Raw genomic sequence first — 24,805 nt, 5'->3', positions numbered from 1 at the left:
CACTGGCTGCCAGGTGGGGCTCAACCAGGATGAATCCACGGCGTGACGCACAGAGTCATCTCTAAGCCGCATTTGGAAAGCGGTCAACGTTCTGAGCTTCACAGGGCGTGGCAGAAATCGTACCCCACCGCCGAATCTTTCTTTTCGTTGATTGAAGTTTTTGCGAACGCGCCGTACAAAACTCCCAGCAACTCCGCCCTGCAATACTAGCAGTTTCTATTCTTTATATAAACGAGCAATTGAAAGAACAAACGGCATCATGAAGGTTGTTCTTGTGAGCGGCGGAGTTATCTCTGGTGTCGGCAAAGGTAAGCTTATCGCCGTCGCATTCTTTCCAAGGGCGTGCTAATTCGTGAATCACAGGCATTATCGGTATGGTAATTGATTAGCTGTGCTGATCTTCTCAACGACTGACACCAATATTAGCCAGTAGCGCTGGTCTTCTTCTCAAGACTCTCGGTCTTCGAGTCACGGTACGATACGACAGCCATGATCACCGAACGAGCTTTGACTAACGTTTCCAGGCGATCAAAGTAAACCACACCAACGAAACCCTCCCTCACCGACGATTCTAACCCTCGACTAGACGGATCCTTATATCAACACCGACGCTGGCCTTCTCAACCCTCTCGAGTATGTTGCGACTCAATCCCATGGCCCTTTCTTCCTTTAACACATCCCAGGCACGGCGAGTGCTTCGTTCTCGACGATGGCGGCGAGGTACGCTCAATGTTCACCGACGAAAAACTTTGCGCTGACCCCTCAGACCGACCTCGATCTTGGAAACTACGAGCGGTATGTTCTTCGACAACAAGACTTGACCGAAGCTGGACAGGGGCTGACAGTACTCCAGATACCTTGGCATCCAATTGAGCCGTGACAGCAACATCACCACTGGCAAGATCTACCAGCAGGTCATTGTACGAATCCTCACGAATATTCAATACGCGATCCACGACCACTAATGCAATTGATGTATAGGAGAAGGAGAGACGTGGAGACTACTTGGGAAAGAGTATGTGTTACGTTTGGGATTGTTGTTTTATGCGGATGCTAACGATTTCGTAGCTGTTCAGGTACATTGCGAAGCTCTACCATCTTGTAGATCCGTCTAACAGCATTCGAGGTCGTTCCCCACATCACAGATGCCATTCAGAACTGGATCGAGCGCGTTGCCAAGATTCCAGTTGACGCTTCTGGTGAATCGCCAGATGTTTGCATCAGTACGTCTTCCCTGGGCCAGATTTTACGCGACATTCGCTAACCCACCATAGTCGAGCTTGTACGATCTCCTACCGATTACCGATTACCGATTGCTTGGCATGGCGACTGACTTAACGATAGGGCGGAACAATTGGCGATCTCGAATCCGGTCCTTTCGTAGAGGCCCTTTCAGTATGAAACCCAGGCCCATCCCGAAGCTCAATACTAACAGCTATAAAGCAATTGCGACACAGACTCGGCCGCGACAACTTCCTCAGCATCAGCGTTTCCTACGTCCCTATTATCAATGGAGAGGAGAAGACAAAGCCCACTCAGCATGCCATCCGACAAGTTCGAAGCGCCGGTTTGATCCCCGATGTGGTATGTTCCTCGCGATCAAATACCAGTCCGTGCCTAACGTCTCCAGATTGCCTGCCGCTGCGAACGAGAACTCGACGTCGCTACCATTACAAAGATCGCCCGAAGCTGCCAAGTCGAAGATGAGCAGGTCATTGGCGTCCGCAACATGGACACCATCTACCAGGTCCCTCTCCTCCTCGAACAAGAGGGTCTACTTAAGCTTCTGCGTAAGGGTCTCGCCCTTGAGAAGCTTGAGGTTGCTCCCTCTATGGCTCAGAAGGGCCAAGCTCTTTGGGACCTTTGGAAGAAGACCGTTGTCCCCGATCGACACCTCGAACCCGTCAACATTGTCTTGGTTGGCAAGTACGTCAGTCTTGACGACTCGTATCTCAGTGTTCACAAGGCACTTGAGCACTCTGCTATGCGATGCAAGCGCAAGCTGAACCTTATCTCCGTCGATTCCGAGCATCTAGAACCCGATATGCAGCAGAAGGATCCCCGCAAGTTCCACGAGGCTTGGGCTCATGTTGTTCGAGCTCAGGGTATCATTGTTCCTGGTGGTTTCGGTACTCGAGGTATCCGTGGTATGGTTGATGTCGCCAAGTGGGCTCGTGAGCGAAAGCTCCCCTACCTCGGCATCTGCTTGGGTATGCAGACTGCTGTCATTGAGTACGCTCGTAACGTGATGGGTCTCAAGGATGCGACATCCGAGGAGTTCTCCGCCACCGCTGAGCACAAGGTTGTCATCTTCATGCCTGAGGGCTCCAAGGAGTAAGTCCATGTCGTGAATCAAGGAAGTTATGCTAATAAATAACAGGAAAATGGGTGGTACCATGCGACTTGGCAGCCGAACAACCCACTTCAAGCCTGGCACCGAATGGAGCAAGCTCCGGGCTCTGTACGGAGGAGCCGATGTTGTGGAGGAGCGTCACCGACATCGCTATGAGGTGAACCCCGACTACATTGAGGATCTCGAGAAGGCTGGCCTTTCCTTGACTTCAATGGATGACCAAGGTGTCCGAGTTGAGACCATTGAGCTGAAGGATCACCCCTTCTTTGTTGGGTGAGTATTATCCATCGCTTATATCGACTATTGCTGACCGTCAACAGCCTCCAGGCTCATCCTGAGTACAAGTCCAAGACCTTGGCCCCCGCGCCTTCGCGTGAGTACCCCCATGTTGCTGATCACCGCCCACCATGACTGACTGTATTAGTGCTCGGTCTTGTCGCCGCCAGCTCCGGATGCCTCGACGAGATCATCGAGGCCGCTCGCGTGAAGAAGGAGGCCACCAACGGGGTCAGCGACGTGACCAACTTTTAGATGGCGCAGTTCAATATCAGGCTTAGACTGGGAGACGGTCCCACGGATTGGGGGTTATGGGCTTAGATCTACGTAGGATGTGAGATAATGAGGCTTTTTTAGACTGCATGGTCGGCGTTGGGTGCTTAAAAATGAACTATACCTTGGAGAAAATGATAGACATGAATTTACAGATACATTGTATACTGAAGTGCTCTCAGTTTGAAGTTCTCAATGTCGGTGACTGATAATCAATTGGACGTCCCATACAACGCTTTTCTACTCGCGCAAATCTGCCCCTCACTCAAAATTCGATAGCGACGCCTGAGATTTGACACCTATAATTGCTCAACCTGAATGCTTGCTAGTTTTGCTCCGTATTTCCTCCGTGATGCATCGTCAATTGAAGTTGGTGACAGCAAGATTGGGCTTGTTTGCTGGCGACACGTGACTAAGAAGCGTCCCAGTACCCCTCGTTGATCGCCTCGGCAACGTTTTTCAAGATCATCAATTGTGAGATTGTGGTGTTTGTTATTTTTATAGAAGCCTCTCTTCCTGCAACGCCATGGCTCTTAGATTTAGACCTCAACTGCGAAAAATTCCTTTATTCTCGAACACGGTCATTGTACTGATAGTCCCCCAACCTTTGCGCTTACTTGCTAAGGGAATGTCAGGCTCAGACAAGATGTCTACATATACACGAATATTTGTCACAGAAGCTCATGAAAAAACCAAGTCGAGGCTTCAGTTATGGAATTACAATGCGGAGAGCTTAAGGCATTTTACTTAGGAAGGAATACCCATTCCAATGGGTGCTCTCGTTAGATCAAAGCGAGCTGGGGAAGAGATGATGCAACGTATAGCAGGCGGAGGAAGTAAGCTACGAGATACAAACATCGTTTGGTTCATCATGCTAATGTCCAATCTGGAAACCTTCATGCACTGCTAAAGCCTCAAAACATCCATGGTGAACGAGAGTTCTCAGAAATAACAGACAAAACATATGGAAAAGGTCAAATAAAAGCATTACTACGCTATATCAGAGATACCACTGGACAGAAAGACCACAGGGACCTGAAGATTCCGGTCTATATGGAACAGGTTGAGGAACATGAAGAGAAGTGGCGTCTCACTATGGCTGTTGACCGAGAAAGATATCGACCGATAATCAAGATTCAAGATGCCAAGCATCACCAGGGCTTTTCCAATGTCATATACGAGGCTGCGTTTCAAGAAGTGTTCGAGTTCAACCTGAGCACCGGAATCACTGACGAGTTACTCACCGACATAGCGCAGAGCTTCCACTTAGGCAAGGTCTCGAAGGAGAGCTTGAGAGAAGTCATCCAACGCCTTTTCAGCATATTTCGGAAGAATGAAGCGCTCAGTCTGGAAACAGATCTTTTGTTTCTCAAAAACGGAAAGTTTATGTGCAACAATTCGGATTTCTTCTTCGACGACGCAGCGCGGGGGCGACAGCAAAAGCTTTTTTCTCTGAGGGATAAGGGACAGGAGATCCCAGAAGAAGTGCGAGCTGAAAAACATGGGCTGGTGTATGTTCATATGGATGGAAATATTGGAAATGTGGTTAATGGTGCTGGACTTGCGATGGCGACGAATGATGCGATTAGTCTGTATGGTGGTTCAAGTGCCAACTTTCTTGATGCTGGGGGTCAAGCTACAAAGGAGACGATGCTGCAGGCTTTCAAGATCATCATGTCTGATGAAAGAGTCAAGGCGATTCTGGTCAACATCTACGGCGGTATGTTTGTTCCCAAGGTATGAGTATGAACTGACAGTAGTAGGAATCACTAGATGCGATATGATTGCAGAGTCCATCATCGCAGCAGCAAGCGAGCTGGGCCCCTTGAAAGTTCCTATGGTGGTCAGGTTGCAGGGAACCAACTCGGAGGCTGGACTCCAGATGGTAAGTGCTCCGCGTGTGAAAGGTGAATAATAACTGAAACGATTCTAGCTCAAAGATGCGACCTTGGACATTCACGTTGAGGCAGATTTTGGGAAAGCGGCTCAGGAAGCAGTTAGGTTGGCTGACATTGGCGTGAAAGCTGAGAGGTTGCAGTTGAAGCACCGGAGTATTCGTGAGCTGTCTGAAGAGGTTGAAGAGGATAGCAAAGCGGGCTAGATATGTTCTTAGGGGTTCGATCAAGTCAGGTTGCTTTTGGATCATTGATAAGACTTCAACGCATAGATTTAGGGTCTATGACTACGGCTATTTGGGGAAATATCTATGATATACCGCCGATGTAGGTGAAAGGAACCTTGATCCCAATAGAGTAACCACCGACATAGCTTGATACTCATGCAGACGCGCGGAATCCCGACTGTCCTCGAAAGCTTACCAGCCAATAAGGCCGTCTCTAATTAGACCCTGACTGCCGTAAACCCCTGTTCATCCTCGTGATCGCTTCGATGTAATAGGCCAGGAATAGGCGGATGAATCCTTCAGGACCAGAAAGAGTATAGCATCAAATTTCCCGCGGAATATAAACACACGTAAGCACCAGCCCACCACAAACAACAATTCTTTTCATTTCTCAGGTGAATACGTAGACTCTCGAGAGACTTCGACGAAGCCTGAGGAAGGCTTCAATTGTCGTGTCATGAACATGGCTGCTCTCAAAACTCGCCTTGGCTTCACAAATACGACCTCGTACATTCTATTCTGCATTTTCGGTGGCATCCTATTCCTCTTCTCAACTCTTCAACTTCCCTACATCAACATCGACGGTGTATTCTGCGCAAAAGGAAATCCGTGGTCTGTTCCTGGAGAATGTTATGTTTTCCAGAAACCAGGCCTTATGCGGTCTGGCATACTGTTACACCTGGTGACGTTCTTACCCGCGGGTGCTCTGGTGTGTTTCCAATTCATACCGGCTCTTCGAAGACCGAAGTATATCAAGTTTCACCGATTGAATGGATATGTCGTTCTGGTACTTTCGGCATTGGGAACAGTGGCAGCATTGATCATTGAGAGTGAAGCCATGGGAGGGATATTGTCGAATAGGATAGGAACGTGGACTCTTGCGACGCTGGTTACTACCGCAGCGGTGAAGGGCTATGTCAGTATCAAGTACAGAGAGATCGAGAAGCACCGTGCTTGGATGCTGAGGGCCTGGTTTTGGGTGAGCACCTCGCCAACTAAAGACCTAACGTTACTGACTTGCAAAAGGCAACATCAATCATCACCATGAGATTCATTCTGGTATCACTAGCTCACGTTATAGGCCACCCTTCTAGGTCGACTACCATGAGCATGCCATGCACAGTTATCGAGTATCTACACGAAAGCTTCCCTGGAACGAGGCAGAACCCATATCCAAGTTGTGCAGCATACATCTCAGGCGAGAACCCGCTGCAAGAAGCGCTTGTGACGACAAATTGGGATTTGAATGACTTGCCTGGTATCACGGCTGCTCTGAGAGTTGGCTATGCTGTCGGAGGCTGGCTAGGTTTTCTCATTAATGCTACTGGGATAGAAATCTATGTAAGTTACTTTCTGGTGTTTTTGTTACTGGATCCTGACGGCGGACTAGATATGGAAGACTGCACCTCCCCAAAAACTCAAAGTTTGATGAAAGGTTAGAGGTATTGGTATATATAGTAACTGGAAAATATGTAGATATGACTATAAAAGTATCGCAAAACATAACTCGAAAGTAAGGTTTAGCAACATAGCACCGTTTTATTCTAATAAGCCGTATATAATCCGTCCATGTCGTGGAGTCTTTGCCTCTCTAGTATACTAATGCTGAATTGAGCAGCAGTTTTCGTAGGAGTACCCTTGATAATTTCGTCTCCATTTCTCTGTGGCACCAATCTCACAACCTCTCTGGTTGGTTCCCAATGCACAGTTCCGTATCGATACAACTCGCCAAAAGTCCCAGGACGATGTGTGATATCGTGATTCTCCTTCTTTTTGACAAGATCGCCTAAAGCTGGACGATCACCCATTGAGTTGTGATACATCTTGTACATGTGACTCTTCTCGAGCATCTCCACCATAAACGCTTCGGCTTCACTTCTCTTGTCGAGATCGGGCTCATCAAGGCGGGTGAGGAAATAGTCGGCTTGCTTTTGACCATCGAGGTTGGTCTTGAGAGCACCGAGAATACCGTTTTCGATGCCCTCTACCATGAAGACCTTCTTCTCCCAGAATTCACGACCGTCGAAGCCGGTGGTGTAATCGACAAGGTTGCGGGTGCGGTCACCAATGACCATCTGAGAGACATAGTCTGTCATGAAGTAGATCTGATTCTCATCCTCAGGATTTGCAAGGCCTTCAGCGAGACCGATCTCAGCGATGAGAGGATGCTTGTGAAATCCATCGACATTGGTTCGGCCCTTCCAGAGCTCTTTGTACCCTTTGTGCCAGTTCTTGATAAACTCGCAGTTCTTGCGAGCAGCGAGCATGAAATTGCCAAAGTCACCCCATTTGGCTCTAATTTGCCCTGTGATAATCCAGGCGGCCATTTCATAAGGCGTATCGGGTGATGAAATGTGATCCCAGAACAGCGTGTCAAGATGGATATGCAGCATATTGCTAACGTCCATCCAAACTCCTCCATGTTCGTAAATAAGAGGCAAGCGAGCAAGGTCCGCTGCATGTTGAGGTGCATGTTTTCCATCCATGGTTTTATTGACAAAGGTTTCTGGAAACCACTCTTTGCCAACATACTTGAAAATGTTGTTAGGCGAGCCTTCGACGAAGTCTACCAGACGGACGGTCCAAGAAGGACCGAGGCGTCTGACCCAGTTGATCACTGTCTGTTGATGGCTGGGGTACATGGCGTAGAAGCCTTTGTCCCATACTGCCCAGACATTCTTCTCCGAGGTGATGGGTTGATATGCTTGGAGCTGAGCGATGATTTCAGATTCGGGGCGGAGATCTAATAGTGAAGGATCGATTTCGCGCAGGCCTGTAGCGCACTTGGGGATTGTGAATTTGATCATTGCTGAAGTTGTAGTTGAGAAGTTGGTAGGAGAGTTGATGTTACACTCATGTGTAAGGCGTTGAAGAAGTTGGAGTGAATGATGATGAAGTCGAAGAGAATGGCGGGTTTGATGCGGTTGTTATATTGATGAAGTTGGTGAATCGAGATGAGTCGACTTCTTTATCGAGGATAGCCTCATCATTTATGACTCTGGAGCTGCAGATGAGTGATTCTGAAGGAGAGATGTGATTTGCTGGCAGGTCTCTGAATGGCCCCGGTAGAGATTGCACTAACCAGAAACGGACCATTTCAAGATGAATCATCCATAAACTCGTCTGATTGGACACCACTGTGCTTATTTTCGTACTCGCTTCTCTTTCCCCCAACCACAAACGATAATTGCTCCTAAGCCATTGGACATTCATCTGTTGTTGACCTCCTCAACAGGCTCAACTCTTATCGCAGTCTTTTGATGTCCAGGTCTTGATATTTAGCTTTGTTCAAGCGTCTATTCAGCCATCTCTCTAACCTCCTCCCAATATCCCCGGTCAAACCCATACACCATCTTCACCTTCTTATTTTCAGGCCCTAGCAAATGCACACGAATAGTCCTCACTCTCGCGGTTTCCGGTATATCACTACTACGTCTTACTTCTCTCCCACTCCTGGCCTCTTCAAGTTCCATCACTCTCGCCCCTACTCTGGCTGACTGGGTTCCATTGAACACTCCTTCTTGTACACGTTCTGCTAGCATGACTGCGATGGCCCTTCTTCGAACAGACGGGTCGCGACATCGTGCTATGACTGAGACTAGAACTGACGTATACCCAAGATCGACATGAAAGTATGCCTCGGAGGGAGAGTCTTTGGCCCAGTTTTTTTGGGTGTAGCTCTCGTCAAGCCCAGCTGCCGTGGCTGCGCAGTTGACAATCTCGTCAAATTCGGCCGTGAAACGATCCCAAAAGCAAGGGTTACCTTGACCGTGCAGGTACTTCGCAACATTAATCTCCAGGTACTTTCGATGAAGCTGTAGCAGGGCGATTGCTCGTTGTTCACCAATACTCAAACTTTTGTGACCGTTCTTAAGCTCAGTCAACAGACTATCAAACGACTGGCCCCACTGCTCGACCTTTGTAGCGTGTGAGACTGTTTCGTATATTGGCTTTCCCTTCAGACCAGGACTGGCTTGCTCAACAAGGAGCTCCAGAATGGCTTCTCTTGCGTCAGAAAGGGATGAAAATGAAGTTTCAGGAGGCGGAGGTGTATTGCTGAAGGTCTCATGGTATGATGACCAAATACCTACATCAACATCCCCCATGAGCTTAAGAAGTTAGTGGAGGTTCAAGGTTTGGAAGCACATATGGTGAGGACATACCATAAGGAGTTGTACCGCAATACGTCTGAAGCAGGCATCTGCAAGACTGAAGGTCGCTTCGACGTCAGACTTCGTGCGTGAGCCGTGGCTTCTGTTGATCGAGAAAGTTCTTCTGAACTGCCGGATCATGGCACAGCCATAGCGGAATAGGCCAATGGTAGAGTCAGTCTTTCCATGAAGAAGCTTGAGATGGGTCAGCATATATTAAGTATAGCAGTAGGAAATAAGTTACCTCAATGCAGATGAAAATCAAACATGAGAGCACAAGGATGTGGGCTTGTGATGAAGTGTTAGGTGATGGGTTGAGAAGTTCCTTGATAGCAAGATTGTAGTGTTTCAGTGCCGAAACAGACTCAAGACTCCGCCACTGTTCATGAGTAAGATAGAGCTCATGATAATAGGCCAAGGCGACGATAGCATGTCTTATACAGTCTGTGGACTGAGCTACTTGGAGAACTCTTCTATTCCAAAGATCATCTTCGAAAAAGGTCTGGAAGTTTACCAGGGTTTTTTCGATGAAGAACTGGAATGATCGTGCCTCAGGTTGAGTGCTATATGTGGAGACGACAGAGGTTGGGGAGGACACAGCCGATGAGGATGAGGCAGCTGGGGGGCTAGGTGTATCGGTCTGATAACCATCACATTTCCGACCAGTGGATGTACCTGGAATAAACCAGTCAGTCGCAGATCCTTGTCGCGATTCAGGCAGGAGGACATACATCTCGTACAGGCTGGACGAGCTTCGTCACATTTGACCCTGCGGACTACTTCAGTTAGAACAACAAACACGCGAATCGGAATTAGAAGACAGTACGTACTCCTGCAGTTCGTTAGTCTCCTTATGCACACTCGTTTGCAAGCGAGTTAGAATGAACTCACTTGCAAGTGCCACAGCCAGTCCGTACTTTCGGCGCTCTAGCACGCTGTCTTTGTCCTGGTTTTACACGAGTCATATTGACGGAAGATGCCCATACGAGATTTGGTCTTGGATTGAAAGACTTTGCAGATGAGAGGATGGATGAGTTGGAAAAGCAGCCCTGCCTTTTGGATGTCATACCCGTCCTTATTGGAAAGGATCCTACACTAAGCCTGATCTGATGCAACGATGTCAGATTCCAGACATGCCCATACGAGTCGACGAATCAGAGATCAGAGATAAGTGGCTCTCCATACTTCTCGGGTCAACTTTTCAACGTAAGATAAGAGAGCCAGCCAACGCACAGAATGTGGCCCGTATTATTAAAACGCGAAGGACGGGTAGAAGAAGAAGACAGGGGAGATGTTGTGAATGTGGTTTCTCGGGAATTATATTCATGCTAGCTACCTTTTGAGCCTAGGACTCTATACCTTCTGCAATGCTAGTGATCAGTATCCCCAGCGAGCCGGACTTTTCATATCCAGGAACCACTATCTGTATATTCACGTCCTAGGTATGCGCCAAATCCTATAAGGAAAGCATTTAACGAAAAGCCCAATAGCGCAGAGGGAGTTGATAAGATTATGGCAGCCACAACAGATGGCCCACGGCTCGGAAAGTTTTGGGAAATGGACTTGTCAGATACAGTGATGACTCCAAAGATAAGACTGGCAACGAGAAGGGCAGACGCTGTCCAATGTGCCATGGCCACCGACTCGAGAGAAAAGCCAGTGATTGCAATTTGCGCCGCGATGGCGGCCTGTAAGGATCTGCTGTCAATAACATGATCTTAGATTCAGGAGATTGGGAACTTGCTGAGACAGCTCCTATGCTAAAATTAGATCTAAAAGGTTCTCAAAGTGAAGAGAAAGTCGGACCTGGTTCCCGCATGACGGCTTCTATTTCTCCAAGGGCCGCGGAGGACCCGGGTATAATAATAAAAATCAAGAAAATCAAGAATCCACCCTGCAGAGCGATCTCAACCTGGCGAGGCCATCTTTTGGCTAGAGCCTGATTACATTCTACAATTATCAAAAAGGAGCATAGCATGGTCCGGGCAATAAAGAAGGCAACTCACGGACTCTCCATGTTGAAGCTCCTTACTAATATTCTTCGTCCAAGACAAGAAGGAGTAGTTTCAAGAAATGTGGGAATTGCAAGAGATATGTAGACGGGTTTTCCTATTGAACGCTCCTTGATATAGCCACTGGGAGTCTAGACTTTATAAGAGGATTTTAGGGGGAGTCCAGGTGCTGAAAATAACCCCCAGAGACTGGCTCCGAGTGCATATTGGCGTCACCGATCGGACGGTGTTTGCATACCAATCGCGACTACTTTATCCTCACATATCGGCTTGGCACTGATCAAGTTTCATTGCTCGAGGAGCGGGAGTCGACGATTGGGAAAGATTCTCGAGCCAACGGAGGAGAAGCAACGGACACCAAAAATGTCATATCGTTTACCCAGAGACGAATTGATGCCCTTTTACATGGTCCGTCGGATGTCTCAGATCCGTCGGAGATTGGCAGAGATTCGCTAGAGAGCGATGTAACAACGGATCCGTCGGAGTAAGCAGCCGCCGCACAACCACTGAAGATGATCGCCCAACCCAGAATACAACACCATTCTCTCTACAGCCTACCACTCCTACCAACAGAATCTGAATGATGTCTGACATAAGAAAGATCTCGACACCCATCATCAGCTCCAGCCTTATCGTTGGTGGTTGCGGGTTCCTCGGCTTCCATCTCGTTCGCCAGCTAATGCAAGATGACGAAAGCGGTGAGGTTTACGTTCTGGACCGCGACATATCCAGAAACCGACACGAAAATGTGTCATACGTTAAGGGAGATATCTCTGCTGGTGAATTTGTGCGAGGCGTAATCAACGAGATTCGACCTACTGTCATTTTTCACTGCGCTTCTCCATTCGCAGCGTTGCCTATGAGCCGTGAAGGCGAATTTTACGCGACAAACGTCAAGGGTACTGAAGTCCTGCTTACGGCAGCCTCCGAATGCGATGCTGTTCAGGCATTCGTCTTTACTTCTAGCGTGGACGTGTATGCCAACCCGCCTCATACAAATGCTGACGAGACTTATCCTCTTTGGTCACCCGACGACAAGTCGAATGAGTACAATCGGACAAAAGCGATTGGCGATTGTCTGGTCAGGAAAGCTAATAGCCCAAGGCTACGCACCATCAATCTACGGCCTGGTCACGCCTATGGAGAGAGACATGTCCAAGGCATGGTTGAAGTTCTTGATATGTGCAAGAACAAGAAGCTCGTGCAGATCGGAGACGGGAAGAATCTCATGGAAGTCGTATCCGGAGAGAACAATGCGATAGCACATATTCTCGCTGCAAAAGCTCTTCTAGACCCAAGTCGGGCATCTGGCAAAGTCGATGGAGAAGCCTTCAATGTCTCCGATGGAGCTCCAGTGCCGTTTTGGCATCATACAAGAGTTATCTGGAAAACAGCAAGAGGTGAAGATGTCTCTAAGGATATCATAGTTCTTCCTGCTTGGGTCATGATAGTGGCTGTCATTTTGGCGGAGTGGCTACTCTGGATATTTACTCTCAATACGGCTAAGCCTCCAGTTGAGCTACGGAGAGTCTCGCTTGAGTATTGCGTCTACACGCATACTTATAGCATTGAAAAGGCTAGGAAGAGGTTGGGATTCAATCCAGTTTCAAATCACGACGCTGTTGTGGCGCAGTCGGCGAGATGGATGTTGAAATATCGAGAGAGCATGAAGCAGAAGTCAAGTTAACTGCAAGCTATTGTCTTTGTTGCCAGTGTTATGGGTATGCGCTACAGCTCTCGTCATCTAATCACGGTATACAGGCTGGGTACTAAGAAACGTACGTGTTTGGAGTCTTAAGACTACGATACGAAGGACAGAGTACGTAACCATGCTGTTTTCAACTGCTTGTATTGAAATATCGGCGGACAGTCCTCCTGAGAAGACGAAGCCCCCCAGGGCTGTGCTTCCAAAGAAACCCATTTGTGGTTGAAAGGGGAGCTGGTGTTTGTGTAATGATCCATGGACCTGGAAATTGCTTGGGCACAGAAGCCTTACGTGGCCAGCCAAGGCTTGTCCAATCTTCCACAATGTCCATACGAGGTCACGATAGTAACTACCGAAGAGAATTCAAGCACTCACCGCCACGGCCTTGTAACAATTCGTTGTTGTACCTCGGTCCGAATGAACAGTTGAAACTTGACCGGTAGTGTATTACAATTCGTAATTGTTCCACCAGACTCTAGCCGTAGAATATTCTTGGAACTCGTCTGATAATTAGTGGTTGGTACATCGGTGCTACATGATCATTGCGGCTCTGCCAATATCCGGTGTCACAATGAGGAGGTCAACTGCTTCATTTGGTGAAGGACTCTTGACAAGTACAAATATCATCACATCCTGTCCGTAATCTCAAGGCAGTCCCTTCAGCACATCAAAAAGTTTTATCAACGAGATTATCAACAATACTTCAACTTTAAAAGCCTATCACTTTTCAAAATGTCTTCTCTTCCTGAGCGCTTCGTCATCATCGTCGATGGCCAACACGTAACCAAGCCGGAGCATGACCACGATGAAATCCGTCCCGCTGAAGTTGGGGAAAAGTCTTCTGCTGCCACGTTTGAGCTCCAGGGAAATACCCTTGTCAGCGGTGACTGGGCCTTGGGCTGCAGCAAGCTTGCAGGCAAGGTGATTGGCAACAGAGTGCCTGCCTCGGCTGTTGTCTGGTTGAGAAAGGACCAGGCACAGGAAGTGTATCCAGTTACAGTGAAGGATGGGGAAAATGGGCCTCAGCTCAGATTTTCACGTTTGTGATATCGTGATCTTATTCGTTTGACATTTCTGACATAATTGTAGACAACTCTATTGACGAGGAAGGCGGCCCCTTGGCTCTCTCCGGCAAGCAGCTTCTCTCTAATGTCTCAGGTAGTAAGTCTTCTCAATATCTGGAGTAATTGTGGCTAATCACTTTCACAAGCCTATGACGAAGGAACAGCTGTCGAGATCGTGGCCAGTCAGGAGTAAGGCATCAAAGCCCCTCGACGATGGCTGTAGGGCATATGTTGTACCCTGACAGAAATCTATATGATAGCACAGAAATTTACATTCTCTATTCACATCCATGTCGAGATTTGCTTGGAATGCTATTCTGAGTCCATAGACCCATGCTGACATCATACACCGTACCCCGCTTAGAATCTTTGTCCGGAGTAGTATTCTCATGACTATTGACAGTTTATTATCTCTGGAAGCCCTAAAGGTCATTTTCAAGAAAGAAGCGAGAGAAGAATCAAGGGCTTTTGATCAAGCAGTAGGATCATCGTTAGAACAGACACATGAAGGTGAACTAGAGTCTATGTTAGTCACGAGCACTTCCTCGTCCGTGGGAAAAACTAACCCATTGCTGCAATAGCCACCCTTGTAGTTCATTGTCTGGCAAGTTTGCAGACAGGCATCTCCGGCTGGACAAGTCTGAACACAAAGGTAGCCTTTAGGCCTGGAAGCGGAGTTAGTAACGGAGGTTTCTCAAGGCCGAAACGTCGCTTACTGAGAGTAAAGGCAAGCCCTCTTGCCATTGACCAAGTTCTGGCATTCGGGCACAGCATCATTTGTCAGGTTGCAGCTTGTCGTATCACCAATAAATGGGACAGGTGTCTGTATACTTGGTACAGTCACCAGCGTACTCGAGCCACCGGGGGCTGGAAGTGTCACTAGGATTGAAGTCGTATTTACAACAGATGTCGGAACTTCCGGCCTAGGAGACAGTGTCGTCAAGAAAGTTGAAGGCGAAGGTGTGACAGAGATGACGACGGAAGTATTAGAAACACCGAGTGTCGAGGTTGGCACAGGCTCAGCAGAGGAGCTGGCTTGTCCAAACTGTGGAATGAGCTGCAAGAGCTGCTCTGTAGTCATGCCAGACAAATCTCTGCAAACTGCATTTCCTTCTGAGCCATACGTCGCCGTCGTAGTTGGTGTGCTACACGACTCTGACTCAGTAGAAGTTGAGGTCGAGGTTGGAGAGGATGTAGGCTCTTTCGACTTGCCATCCGGGTCTGTTGGCTTCTCTCCATCCTCAGGCTTGGCTGTTACGACAGCACCAGCAGCAACGGGGATCAATGCTCCACCAACAGAGATGAAGCCGCCTCCCGGTCCCCCAACAACAACTGCACCGACAGGTACTACCACGGTGGCACCACCGCTGACTGTCGTAGTTGGCGCTGCTGATGACGTGGTTGTAGCCTCGATGAAAGAAGTAGTCATAGGGCTCCCTGATGTAACCGGATCTGTAGGAGCCTCGCCAGGCGTGGTAACGTTGATGGTAGGAGTCACAGGAACCTTGGAGGACAAAGGCCCCGTGCTAGTCTTTGGGAGGGTAACGAATGTTGCGGATGTATTCTGGAAAGGAGCAGGCTGAAGTGGAGGCGACACAGATTCTGGTATCGGCTGTGCTTGACGCTTGAAGAGGTTCATGAAAGGTGATTCACGCTTCTGTGGCAAATTGCATGACGAAGATGGAGATCCCGCAGTATCAGGGAAAGCCAATACATCAAGTGCGTAGATAGCGTAATTCTGAGCGTTCTTCAGCTTTTGGGCATCAGAAAGCCGGAAGCAGCTAGATTGTATCAGCAACAGGCTGTAGAACCTCAATTTCAGACTCACCAGCTAGCGGAATAACAGTCCTTGTTATCCTCGAACGGGTCCTGCAAGTCGTCGCATCGTTCCTCTTCTGATTCAGTTGCCTGTATCATATGCTGGACTTCATGCACGAGTGCGAAGCCAGGCGACAGATTGTCACCAAGCGTATGCTCCGTCTTCCACAATTGAACAGCACTATCGAGGCTAGGCTTGTTTCCGAAGAAGTCAGGACACAGAACGAGAAGAGTGGCCCCAAATACTGCTGCTCGAGAACCCGTTGCGCTTTGAACAGCTGCCACCGTATTACCATCGCATACTGGCTCGGAAGGAGGAGGACAGGCGTAGACCAAAGAAGATTCGGTGATAGTAGAGCCTTGCTGGGGATTCAGGAACGGGCTATGCGAGAGTCGAAATTGGGCGGCGGCAGTGGATGGCACCAGATTATCCAGAACCGCTTGGAAGTGCCTGTTAAGAATGATGTCTCTTCTATCGGGAGTCCCATTGCCTTCAAACTGTTGTCAGAATAGTTCCCATGTTTGCAGGAGAGAGACATACTTGAGCCAAACCAAGAGTCGAAGGCGATCGACTGCTCAGAGCCAGGCTTCGAAAGAACATTGATAGCTGCCTTGGCAAGATCATGCGCCTCGTCGATGGCCCCAGAAATTGTTTTCAGTTGATCTTGAGAACATGGCCAAGCTCCGTTGAAGACGTAAAATGCGGTATCGAAGGGTTTGCGAGGGGTCAATGTGGCTTGTACCAGACAGGCCCATAAAAAGAAAGGAAGGAGATAAGATACGAACATCTTTCATACAATGAATGTGATGAGAACAGAACAAAAAGACGGAAGGAAAAGACTGTGGCTGAGAACAAGCAACTTGATGAGGCTTCACATTCCCGTCTGGTGTTCCGATCACGCTACTGTTATAGCAGCTCATAATTGTTATGAAAGTTAATTAAAATTATAGATCCATCTTTACGAATGGCGATCTCTAGTAAAGTTCCTCGGAAGGGTTTCAAATATCCCAAAATCCTCACCTGAAACAAGAAATGGTTTTCAGTAAACCTTATTTCGCAGATATATCGGATATATCCGTCCACAGCTCAACCTTATTTTGAGTAGAACCGTCTGTGCTTCTGATGGCCCAGATAATAGCATTATCTGTTAAGTGCCGTTGTCTCAAGTGTATGGAGTATTGAACGAGAGTGCGTCATGACAGCGCGTCATCAGTCGATTCGGGGACTTTTGAAGCTTTCAGATGGCCTACACCGGAATTTGATAAGATCCAAATGCATTTGGAAGGTATTTGGACTATAGTGCATGATTGGATATTAAAGTTCTTATCTATTCATGTCAAAAGCTCAGATGTATTGACCGAGCATTAATCAGCTTTGAGATGTGCCTAGATCTGGCCATACTTAGCTCAAGCTCCTAACTAAATGATACAAAGCCGCGTGATATGGATGTTTATCACTTGTAAATCTCTCTCAGATTGTAAGCCCACCAAGAGGATTTCTGGGACCTTGTGAAGCTTTTGAACGTAGCTTTTATTACCTTTGCTCTTGTACTGTACTTGACTTTTGATATATGTAAATTTTAGGTTTCTACAAGTAGTTTTCGACAAATGATACCCACTTTATGAATGATTTAGATACTTGTGGAAAGGAAATGCATCATTGTTGTAAAAAGAAATCAATTTAGAAACCTGCTCTGAGACTTCTGTTTCGAAGCTATCTACGCATTCTTTTGTGGCTCACCACTCAACTCTGCCTCTCTTCCTTTGACGCCCTTAAATGTATCACTGTCGACAAACTCAACAATCTTACAAATCTTATCACCGTCTTCGTTGAAATGCAAGAACCACGAGAAATCCAGCTTCAACTCTTCCCCATTATTGAACACCAACTCCGCAACAGTTGTAACAGCTGCTTTGCGGGCCTCAACATCAATGATCAAGTCGGAGATGGTATTTTTATGCATGCCGCCAACTTTAAGACCTTCGGTGAAGACGTGAAGGTATTGCTCGTTTGCCATGGTGAGCCCGCCGCCTAGGGTGGAGGGAAGCATCGACCGTGCACAGTCTGGAGTGAGGTCTCGGTTGACCAGAGAGGGATTGTTCCGAGTACGAGCGTCGATGAAAGATGTAAGATAGCTTTTCACAGTAGCCTCGATGGCTGATTTGATGTCGCTCTGTGAAGAGGTCATGGTTGCGGGCATCGGATGTGATGAGATCAAGTTCAGAGGTGTTGCTTAAGCTTACCCAGATATGAAACTCAAAGGCATATTTATATACTAAAGAAATTCCTCTTCAAGTATAGACAATAGATCACCAGACTGAAAAATTTATGCATGTGGCCTTTTTGGGTGCGATATAAGCTTAATTCTGACAACGGACCAGACAACTAAGCTAACATCTCACTCAGCATCATTGCCAAGACAGAGTATCAGGCCTCGCGTCTCGCTCCTCGCATTTGCGTGCATCTAATTGAGCCCAGCGATGTCTTATTTCTCACGCCAGACCTCCTGGGTAATCATTATCGAGACCATGACCGCCCTCGGCATTGCTTACCTATCCGTGCTAGCAAAATTGCGCGAATACAAAGATCAAGGCGACTCGCTTGAGCCATCGTACCAGAATCTTGGTCCCCGCTGCAAGGGCGCGTTGATTTCTTTGGTGGACTTCTTAGCTTGAAAAAATGGAGTGAACTCCGTACTGTCTAGTGGGCCAACTTGTCGTTGAAAAGTGACGGTCTGGGAGATCTGATTGGTTGATGGGGGCCCGATGCGCCCTTTGAGTCTCGAGTCTTGGCTGACTCGACGTTTGCTGGGCGTGAAAGCCTTGAACGAAATGATATATAGCTGTAGATATGGCCAATATCCGTTACTGTAGCCAAACACCCATCACCTCAAAATGTCTCAACCCACTGAGTCAGTCATCATCATTGGTGCCGGCATCGTTGGCTCTGCCCTGGCCTATTTCCTCACCCAATCTTCAAACCCCAGAACCATAACCCTAATCGACCGTTCTTTCACCTGTCTTCTTGGTTCATCTGGAATTGCCCCGGGATTCATCGGCCAATTCAACGAGTCTGAGATCCTCACCAAACTTGCGATCGACACTGTCTCGGAATATGTCAAGATCCCGGGTGGTTTCGACAGAGTTGGCGGTCTGGAGATTGCATTCCAAGATGAGGGTATCCAACGATTGAAGGCGAGATGTGAGGATGCGAAGAAGCTGGGTCTTGACGCCAGAATCTTGAGCATCAAGGAAGCACACGGCCTGGCACCTGAGTTGGTCAATGAGGACGGCCAAGGGCAGGCGGTCTTCTTTGAGAAGGATGGGACTGCAAATGCTGTGAGAATAACGACTTGGTATCAAAAAGAGGCGAAGAAGCGTGGAGTTAACCTTGTGGAAGCTGATGTGAAGCAACTCGCCATATCGGACGGCCGCGTCACAGGCATTGACGTTATTCAGAATGAGACATCACGTCATCTCACTGCCGCTAAAGTCATCATAACAACTGGAATCTGGGCTCAAGATCTCTCATCAACCCTCCCGTTTCCTGTCCCCGTCATCCCCGTTGGTCATCCCTACATGCACGCTCAACACCGCGAACCACTTCCCCACAAAATACCGTTTCTTCGCTGGCCTGAACATCATGTTTACGCTCGGGATCATGGTACAAATTTCGGCATCGGGAGTTATGACCATGCGCCTATCGGCTACAAGCCCGAGACTACAACCACTACTGCCAAAGGAGAATGGATAGACTGGTTCAAGCAACCTCTCGACTTTGCTACAGGTTTACTCCCTCCTGCTGCAGCCCGAGAATTCCAAGATGGAAACCACTTCAATGGAGTGTTTAGTATGACACCAGACAATATGCCACTGGCTGGAAAGGTTAATTCAGTCGAGGGATTGTTCATGGCAGTCGCAGTCTGGGTCACGCACGCAGCTGGTACAGCCAAGTTTCTGACAAGGATTATTGATGGAGAAGAAGTGGAAGGCAAGACAAAAGAGGCTCTTGACCCCGAGAGATTCAGGGGGCAGGACTTTGCGCAGTTGGAAGAGAAGTCCTTGACGGGCTATAACTCTATTTATAAGACTGTTAAGACAGGCTAGTGTTAGTGATTATGGTAAGTTTTCAAATAAAATTGTATAAACTTTCCCAAGTTTGTGGGGTTTGGAGAACGAAGACGAGTTCTTAAGGCTTTCATATAAAGCTAGCTATTTATCTGAATAGATTCAAGGATATCCATAAACCTTCACCCAAGACTGAACATAAAGATAGCAACAGTGAATCGAATCACTGGGTAGGCTTGGCAATGGGGTTCAGCTCAGCCGGAGATGTTTTCTCTAAACCAAGCGTTGGTGTACGGTCATCTCTCTGCCCAGATTCACTCTGACTCTTCTCATCACTCTGACTAAGTTCACCGTTTTCACGAGCAAGTTGCTCCTGAATTTCGGCAACCTTGGAGCGACGCCAGATCTTATCATCGAAGAAACGAAGGACCGCAAGCGCGAGACCAACGGCGAGGACAACGATGTTGATAGTGAAGCCACGGCGATATTTGGGCTTATCATCAGATCGGAAGATCTGTGCACCGTAGATTCCAGCAATATTTGCTCCCATAATGACCCTGAGGGTTATGATTAGCGATAATTCGATTGTTGTGGTGCGAAGGGGTCGGGACTTACATGGCCATAGCGAGAGCTCGTTCCTCTGAATCATCACATGCAAGGGACATCCAAGCGATGTTAAGAGGGTGTGAGAAGGTACCAAAGGTCTGAGTCCATACAACACCAAAATAACTGACTCCTCTTCGTCCGAGCTCTGTGAAGATGCGGTTGAACACGTAACCCAGCAAGTGCATGCTCAAGCCCGCGATGACGGTCTCTGGTCTCTTATTGCTACAAGACTGTTAGCAGTGAGTATTCACAAACGGACAGACACTCACAATCGATCAGAAACGTAGCTGAAGGTCCACGAAACGGGGATCTGAAGGAAGAGACCGACTGAGGCGAGGGCATTACTAGTGAGACCCTGGAAGCCGAAGCTCTTAACGATAGAAGGCGAGTATGTGTCGAAAGCACGTTGAGGTCCGTTATTGGTAAGAGTAATGATGACATGGACCCAAAGGCGCCAGTTGGAGAACTGCCGATGTTAGTCGAGTGTGTCTATCATAGTTGTAGATGAGACTCTTACAGCTTTCTTGAAGGCACCCAAGCCGATCTTCTTCTTCTTCTTGCCCTTCATAGGATCATCAAGAAGGACACGAGTCTGGAGAATATGTAATTCTCTCTCATTGAAGATCTTGACGTTAGGAAGGAATGTGCTTCGGGGATTTTTGAAGGAGTCAGGCAAGCAGCAGCCCAGAACGACACCACTCAGAACAGTGAAAGCTCCCATAAGGACAAAAAGCCAGAACCAGCCAGCCTTGTCCCCAACGCCACGCATGTGGAGAATACCGTAGGCTAGGAGCTTACTAGAAGCCTGGCCGAACTGGTTTCCAAAATAGAAGAACATGACACGCTTAGCTGTTTCCTTACGTGTGTACCACGTCGACAAGGTCCAGAGTCCACCGGGGATGAATCCGGATTCGGTGATACCGAGAAGGAACCGTGTTGCGACGAAGGATCCGTAGTTGTTCTGGAAGGCCTGGAAGGTACTGACTGTGCCGAAGAGAAACAGTTGGAGAGTCAACCATTTACCAGGGCCTACTCTGTACAAAATCATGTTCGAGGGGATTTCGAAGAGGACGATGCCGAGGGAGAGCATCTGTTGACCGACGTTGAACTGGTTTTGGGTGACGCCGACATCTTCCATGAAGTTGTCAGTCAGGGCGTTGGCGATGTTACCTCGATCAAGTTCTAATTGTTAATTTGTTAGTTTGAATCGTTCAATTGTGAAATGAGGAGGTTAGATTGCTATTGGGAGGACATACGAAGGCAGAAGAAGCCGAGCGTTAATAATGGCATGATAATTAAGTCAAGCCTACACAGCCAGTCAGCATTGCTCAATTGACATGATAAAGATGACTTACTTGCGCTTAGCTCTTCTCTCCTCATCCAAGCTCCAATCTCTGTGAAGCGTGAGAGACTCCTCATCCTCTCGAGGCTGAGGGAAGTCCGAGTTGGACTTTGATGAGACTGTGTCAAGTTTACCCATTTTGGAGATTGGTAAAGATGCTGATGGAGACTGCATCGGAGACGAAAAAAGCGTTCTAACGTCGCCCTTTTCTATCATCTCAAGCCTTTGCCAAGAGGAAAAGGGCTAGAATTGGTGTCGGTCTGGATGGTCTTGGCGTGCAAGCCAAGTGAGCACGCAATACCCCCTCAAGTGCCGGGGCTGCGCGTCTCCGATATGGCAAATGAAATGGAAGGTTTTTATGAAGAGAATGTTAAAATTCTTAATAAATTCAGGGGAAAATCTACATAGCTCCTTATAAACTTAGATTTTTTTACCTAAAGTATATTGTGAATTTTATAAATTGTTATCTGATTTCACGAAATTACTCCGTACTGAGTTTTGCGACCCTCAAGCCACCTTACTTCACGACACAGCGGCAGGCTTTCATGGCGCCCGAGTCTCTTGACAACACTGTAGCGTGGCTCCAACTCAATAAAGTGACACAGGCTAGACAGAAAAAAGAAAAGGACAGTGGCGACACTAACGAACCATAAACACTGTCAGAGATGGTGTTGTCGTGTCGAGGATCAACATCCCATCCTTGCAACCCTTCGAACTCCCCGTCCTCGAACCAACCCAAGACATCTTAGCTTATCTCAATTACCACCAGTGTCACCACCTTGTGGGGGTTGCGAGCAAAATAAATGACTCACCGAATCAAAGAGAGTCCAATCATCATCCTGGGTCACCACCATCCCCCTCGAGGCGTCTGCATGTGCATGGTGTCGAACTTTATCACAGTAGCCCAGATCAACTCCCCGCCAGAGCTGCCGAAACTTTTCGCTCGGCGCACTTGGCGTAAGAATGCCAAGGGAAATGACAACGGACAATCCGGGCGGGGAGTTCAATAACGTCAAATGCTAAAAATGGCCCATTAAAGCCGTTAGTAACATCAGAAATGCGACAGAGGAGTGAGAGAGAATGTCTCTGGGGCATACAATCACATGGATGTGACTGAAATAAGCTATTTCTTAAGCTTACTTTAATCCAAGCCTTATTCTGTGGATACCGCGCCTGCCCAACCAACCCTTGAAATCATCCTCTTAGCGTCGGAATCATCGGTCAAACCGTCCAATTCCACGAGTTCCGAATGACGGAATTCTTGTCTTGATGAGACGATAAGCTTAAACGAGCAGAGATCACCCCCATGCTAAGAGCTTGAGCAGTACGCGATGACCAACGACAAGCACGACAAGGCATGCTCGCCGACTTGGCACCATAATTGCTTCTTCCTTGAACACGAGACCAAGCCTCTTGTCTGACCGAGCATGCATACGCGGGATGACATTCATCGACTCCGCACCGATAATCCGAGCATGCTTTCCTCCTTTTGACCCTTGTCGCTTCGGATGTCGCAATTCCAGCCTCAAATTCTCACCACTAGAACATGGTTTTTCTAGCCTGGCTGATGAGTTTTATCACAGACTAATGCGTGCTTACCCCCACAGACGAAATCTTGCAGGAAATTGAGGTGATCTGGATGAGGAATGCCATTAATCGGCGACCGTCCGGGTCTGGGAAGTGTACCTCACCGGTATAGCCGGCCATTGACATCGTGGTGGATCGTGTCCACCGTTGTGTGAGTTCGCCAAGCAGCAATGGCTCTCAGCCATAGCTGACCATGTGAGATAATACCATGAATGGCTTTTACATTAACAACGTACACAGAATGTCGTAAGCGGCACTCCGAAGCCAAAATCACGATCAGATAACTTCCAAAGCGCAGCTACCGATCGGCCCCATCACACCCAGTCCAGAACCTCTCCCACCAACGCTAACTACCCTTGTCAAGGCCAAGCCAACGCCAATTCGCAACGCTTAGCTTAAATGTCGTGATTACGAGGCCTCCACGGCGAGGAGCCGTTAGCCCACCGCGACGGTCCGACTCGAACTCCCCGTCCCAACAATGGCGTTCAATAGTTTGTTCAGCTCGGTGGCAAGTTGGTGTCTTAGCTGGCACACCTTTGTCTGAACTCCCCGTCCAGCTGGATTTGAGTCTAGAACTGGCGGCATGAGACATGTGGATTGCGTGAGAATGGCCGATCATTGGTTTCTGGCCATTTGCCTTGTTATCGCTCTCTTGCGGCTGAATCGAGATGCCACACGGGCTGCCGAATCTCGTGGGGGAGCCCTCGAGGGGGATAAAAGGTCTGACGTAAAATTAAGGTGCCAGAATAAACTGGTCTGAAGCTCTACTGACATATACTAAGCTTACCTAAATCTTAGTATCACTTAGAATAAAGGTCCTGGCTTTTGTTGCTTCCTCTGGGGGAGATAAAGCCGAAGCCCCATAATCTCGATGCTGCTACGCCTAGTCTTTGCTTATTCTTGTCCAGATCCCTTCTATTGTCTATGATCTGCGAGACTATTGCCATCGGCTAGTGCCTTCGCCATTGCCACAAGATCTCGTGCGACTTTGCCACAAACCAAGAGCAAGAAATGATCGCGGGCCGCGGTTCCCAATATAGAGCCTTTACGATTGTTCTCCCTTTCTACTTGTGATACTCTCGTAGCCCGAAGCCACCGCATAGTGAATCCAAATAAATTCATGAAAGGTGTTGGCTCACAGAAAAGGCTAGCAGAAGCGTTGGCAGGAAAGATGACGCCAGATACTTTAAACGAGTGGCATCATGTCCAACATGACAAATTAATTCATATCTTTCCAAACTAAGTGTACACTAAAAGAAGGACTTTACAAATGACTTAGAAATTCCACGCTTAAACGATTGCCATACCGTGCTTCTGTCCCTTGCCGAGATTATCATCATCAGAGAGACTTTCAAGAGACCTATTGGATGGCAAGCCAACGGCGGTGGGTCGATATGACGACTGAAGCGATGGTACGCAATAAAGGTA

At 47.9% G+C, this 24,805-nt stretch overlaps 11 protein-coding genes; 6 read left to right on the top strand and 5 right to left on the bottom strand.

Moving 5' to 3' along the window:
• Nucleotides 1-259: 259 nt before the first annotated feature.
• On the top strand, nucleotides 260-2,884 carry FFUJ_14527 (CTP synthase; the record flags this gene model as incomplete). XM_023576471.1 has 18 exons in its annotated part: nucleotides 260-308; nucleotides 364-372; nucleotides 427-473; nucleotides 525-533; nucleotides 587-633; nucleotides 684-720; nucleotides 767-795; nucleotides 854-920; nucleotides 982-1,015; nucleotides 1,069-1,076; nucleotides 1,127-1,223; nucleotides 1,275-1,282; nucleotides 1,345-1,395; nucleotides 1,444-1,584; nucleotides 1,631-2,334; nucleotides 2,381-2,626; nucleotides 2,674-2,726; nucleotides 2,778-2,884. The coding sequence occupies 18 exons, from the start codon at nucleotides 260-262 to the stop codon at nucleotides 2,882-2,884; spliced, it is 1,743 nt and encodes a 580-aa protein (XP_023429913.1).
• A 1,113-nt stretch (nucleotides 2,885-3,997) lies between these two features.
• On the top strand, nucleotides 3,998-5,003 carry FFUJ_14526 (related to LSC2-succinate-CoA ligase beta subunit; the record flags this gene model as incomplete). XM_023576470.1 has 3 exons in its annotated part: nucleotides 3,998-4,622; nucleotides 4,666-4,787; nucleotides 4,836-5,003. The coding sequence occupies 3 exons, from the start codon at nucleotides 3,998-4,000 to the stop codon at nucleotides 5,001-5,003; spliced, it is 915 nt and encodes a 304-aa protein (XP_023429912.1).
• Nucleotides 5,004-5,487: 484 nt separating this feature from the next.
• On the top strand, nucleotides 5,488-6,453 carry FFUJ_14525 (uncharacterized protein; the record flags this gene model as incomplete). XM_023576469.1 has 3 exons in its annotated part: nucleotides 5,488-6,003; nucleotides 6,051-6,365; nucleotides 6,415-6,453. The coding sequence occupies 3 exons, from the start codon at nucleotides 5,488-5,490 to the stop codon at nucleotides 6,451-6,453; spliced, it is 870 nt and encodes a 289-aa protein (XP_023429673.1).
• Nucleotides 6,454-6,568: 115 nt separating this feature from the next.
• FFUJ_14524 (related to capsule polysaccharide biosynthesis protein) lies at nucleotides 6,569-7,831 on the bottom strand (the record flags this gene model as incomplete). The annotated part of the gene is made up of 1 exon (XM_023576468.1): nucleotides 6,569-7,831. The coding sequence occupies one exon, from the start codon at nucleotides 7,829-7,831 to the stop codon at nucleotides 6,569-6,571; it is 1,263 nt and encodes a 420-aa protein (XP_023429672.1).
• Nucleotides 7,832-8,320: 489 nt separating this feature from the next.
• On the bottom strand, nucleotides 8,321-10,140 carry FFUJ_14523 (uncharacterized protein; the record flags this gene model as incomplete). XM_023576467.1 has 6 exons in its annotated part: nucleotides 8,321-9,133; nucleotides 9,188-9,370; nucleotides 9,420-9,850; nucleotides 9,907-9,944; nucleotides 10,006-10,040; nucleotides 10,093-10,140. The coding sequence occupies 6 exons, from the start codon at nucleotides 10,138-10,140 to the stop codon at nucleotides 8,321-8,323; spliced, it is 1,548 nt and encodes a 515-aa protein (XP_023429671.1).
• Nucleotides 10,141-11,770: 1,630 nt separating this feature from the next.
• Nucleotides 11,771-12,874, top strand: FFUJ_14522 (uncharacterized protein; the record flags this gene model as incomplete). Its single annotated transcript, XM_023576466.1, has 1 exon — nucleotides 11,771-12,874. The coding sequence occupies one exon, from the start codon at nucleotides 11,771-11,773 to the stop codon at nucleotides 12,872-12,874; it is 1,104 nt and encodes a 367-aa protein (XP_023429911.1).
• A 750-nt stretch (nucleotides 12,875-13,624) lies between these two features.
• On the top strand, nucleotides 13,625-14,149 carry FFUJ_14521 (uncharacterized protein; the record flags this gene model as incomplete). XM_023576465.1 has 3 exons in its annotated part: nucleotides 13,625-13,931; nucleotides 13,982-14,053; nucleotides 14,103-14,149. The coding sequence occupies 3 exons, from the start codon at nucleotides 13,625-13,627 to the stop codon at nucleotides 14,147-14,149; spliced, it is 426 nt and encodes a 141-aa protein (XP_023429670.1).
• Nucleotides 14,150-14,428: 279 nt separating this feature from the next.
• On the bottom strand, nucleotides 14,429-16,562 carry FFUJ_14520 (uncharacterized protein; the record flags this gene model as incomplete). XM_023576464.1 has 5 exons in its annotated part: nucleotides 14,429-14,471; nucleotides 14,523-14,621; nucleotides 14,673-15,737; nucleotides 15,785-16,265; nucleotides 16,316-16,562. 5 exons carry the CDS (start codon nucleotides 16,560-16,562, stop codon nucleotides 14,429-14,431), a joined length of 1,935 nt encoding a protein of 644 aa, XP_023429669.1.
• Nucleotides 16,563-17,492: 930 nt separating this feature from the next.
• On the bottom strand, nucleotides 17,493-17,963 carry FFUJ_14519 (uncharacterized protein; the record flags this gene model as incomplete). Its single annotated transcript, XM_023576463.1, has 1 exon — nucleotides 17,493-17,963. The coding sequence occupies one exon, from the start codon at nucleotides 17,961-17,963 to the stop codon at nucleotides 17,493-17,495; it is 471 nt and encodes a 156-aa protein (XP_023429668.1).
• Nucleotides 17,964-18,669: 706 nt separating this feature from the next.
• FFUJ_14518 (related to N,N-dimethylglycine oxidase) lies at nucleotides 18,670-19,881 on the top strand (the record flags this gene model as incomplete). Its single annotated transcript, XM_023576461.1, has 1 exon — nucleotides 18,670-19,881. One exon carries the CDS (start codon nucleotides 18,670-18,672, stop codon nucleotides 19,879-19,881), a length of 1,212 nt encoding a protein of 403 aa, XP_023429667.1.
• A 184-nt stretch (nucleotides 19,882-20,065) lies between these two features.
• On the bottom strand, nucleotides 20,066-21,928 carry FFUJ_14517 (related to nicotinamide mononucleotide permease; the record flags this gene model as incomplete). XM_023576460.1 has 6 exons in its annotated part: nucleotides 20,066-20,399; nucleotides 20,458-20,661; nucleotides 20,718-20,914; nucleotides 20,966-21,630; nucleotides 21,705-21,754; nucleotides 21,804-21,928. 6 exons carry the CDS (start codon nucleotides 21,926-21,928, stop codon nucleotides 20,066-20,068), a joined length of 1,575 nt encoding a protein of 524 aa, XP_023430009.1.
• Nucleotides 21,929-24,805: the final 2,877 nt, after the last annotated feature.

Source organism: Fusarium fujikuroi, chromosome FFUJ_chr04 (genome assembly GCF_900079805.1).
Source record: "Fusarium fujikuroi IMI 58289 draft genome, chromosome FFUJ_chr04".
NCBI lineage: Eukaryota > Fungi > Ascomycota > Sordariomycetes > Hypocreales > Nectriaceae > Fusarium > Fusarium fujikuroi.
The sequence above is the reverse complement of the archived record's forward strand: the minus strand, read 5'-3'. Positions and strand labels throughout refer to the sequence as shown.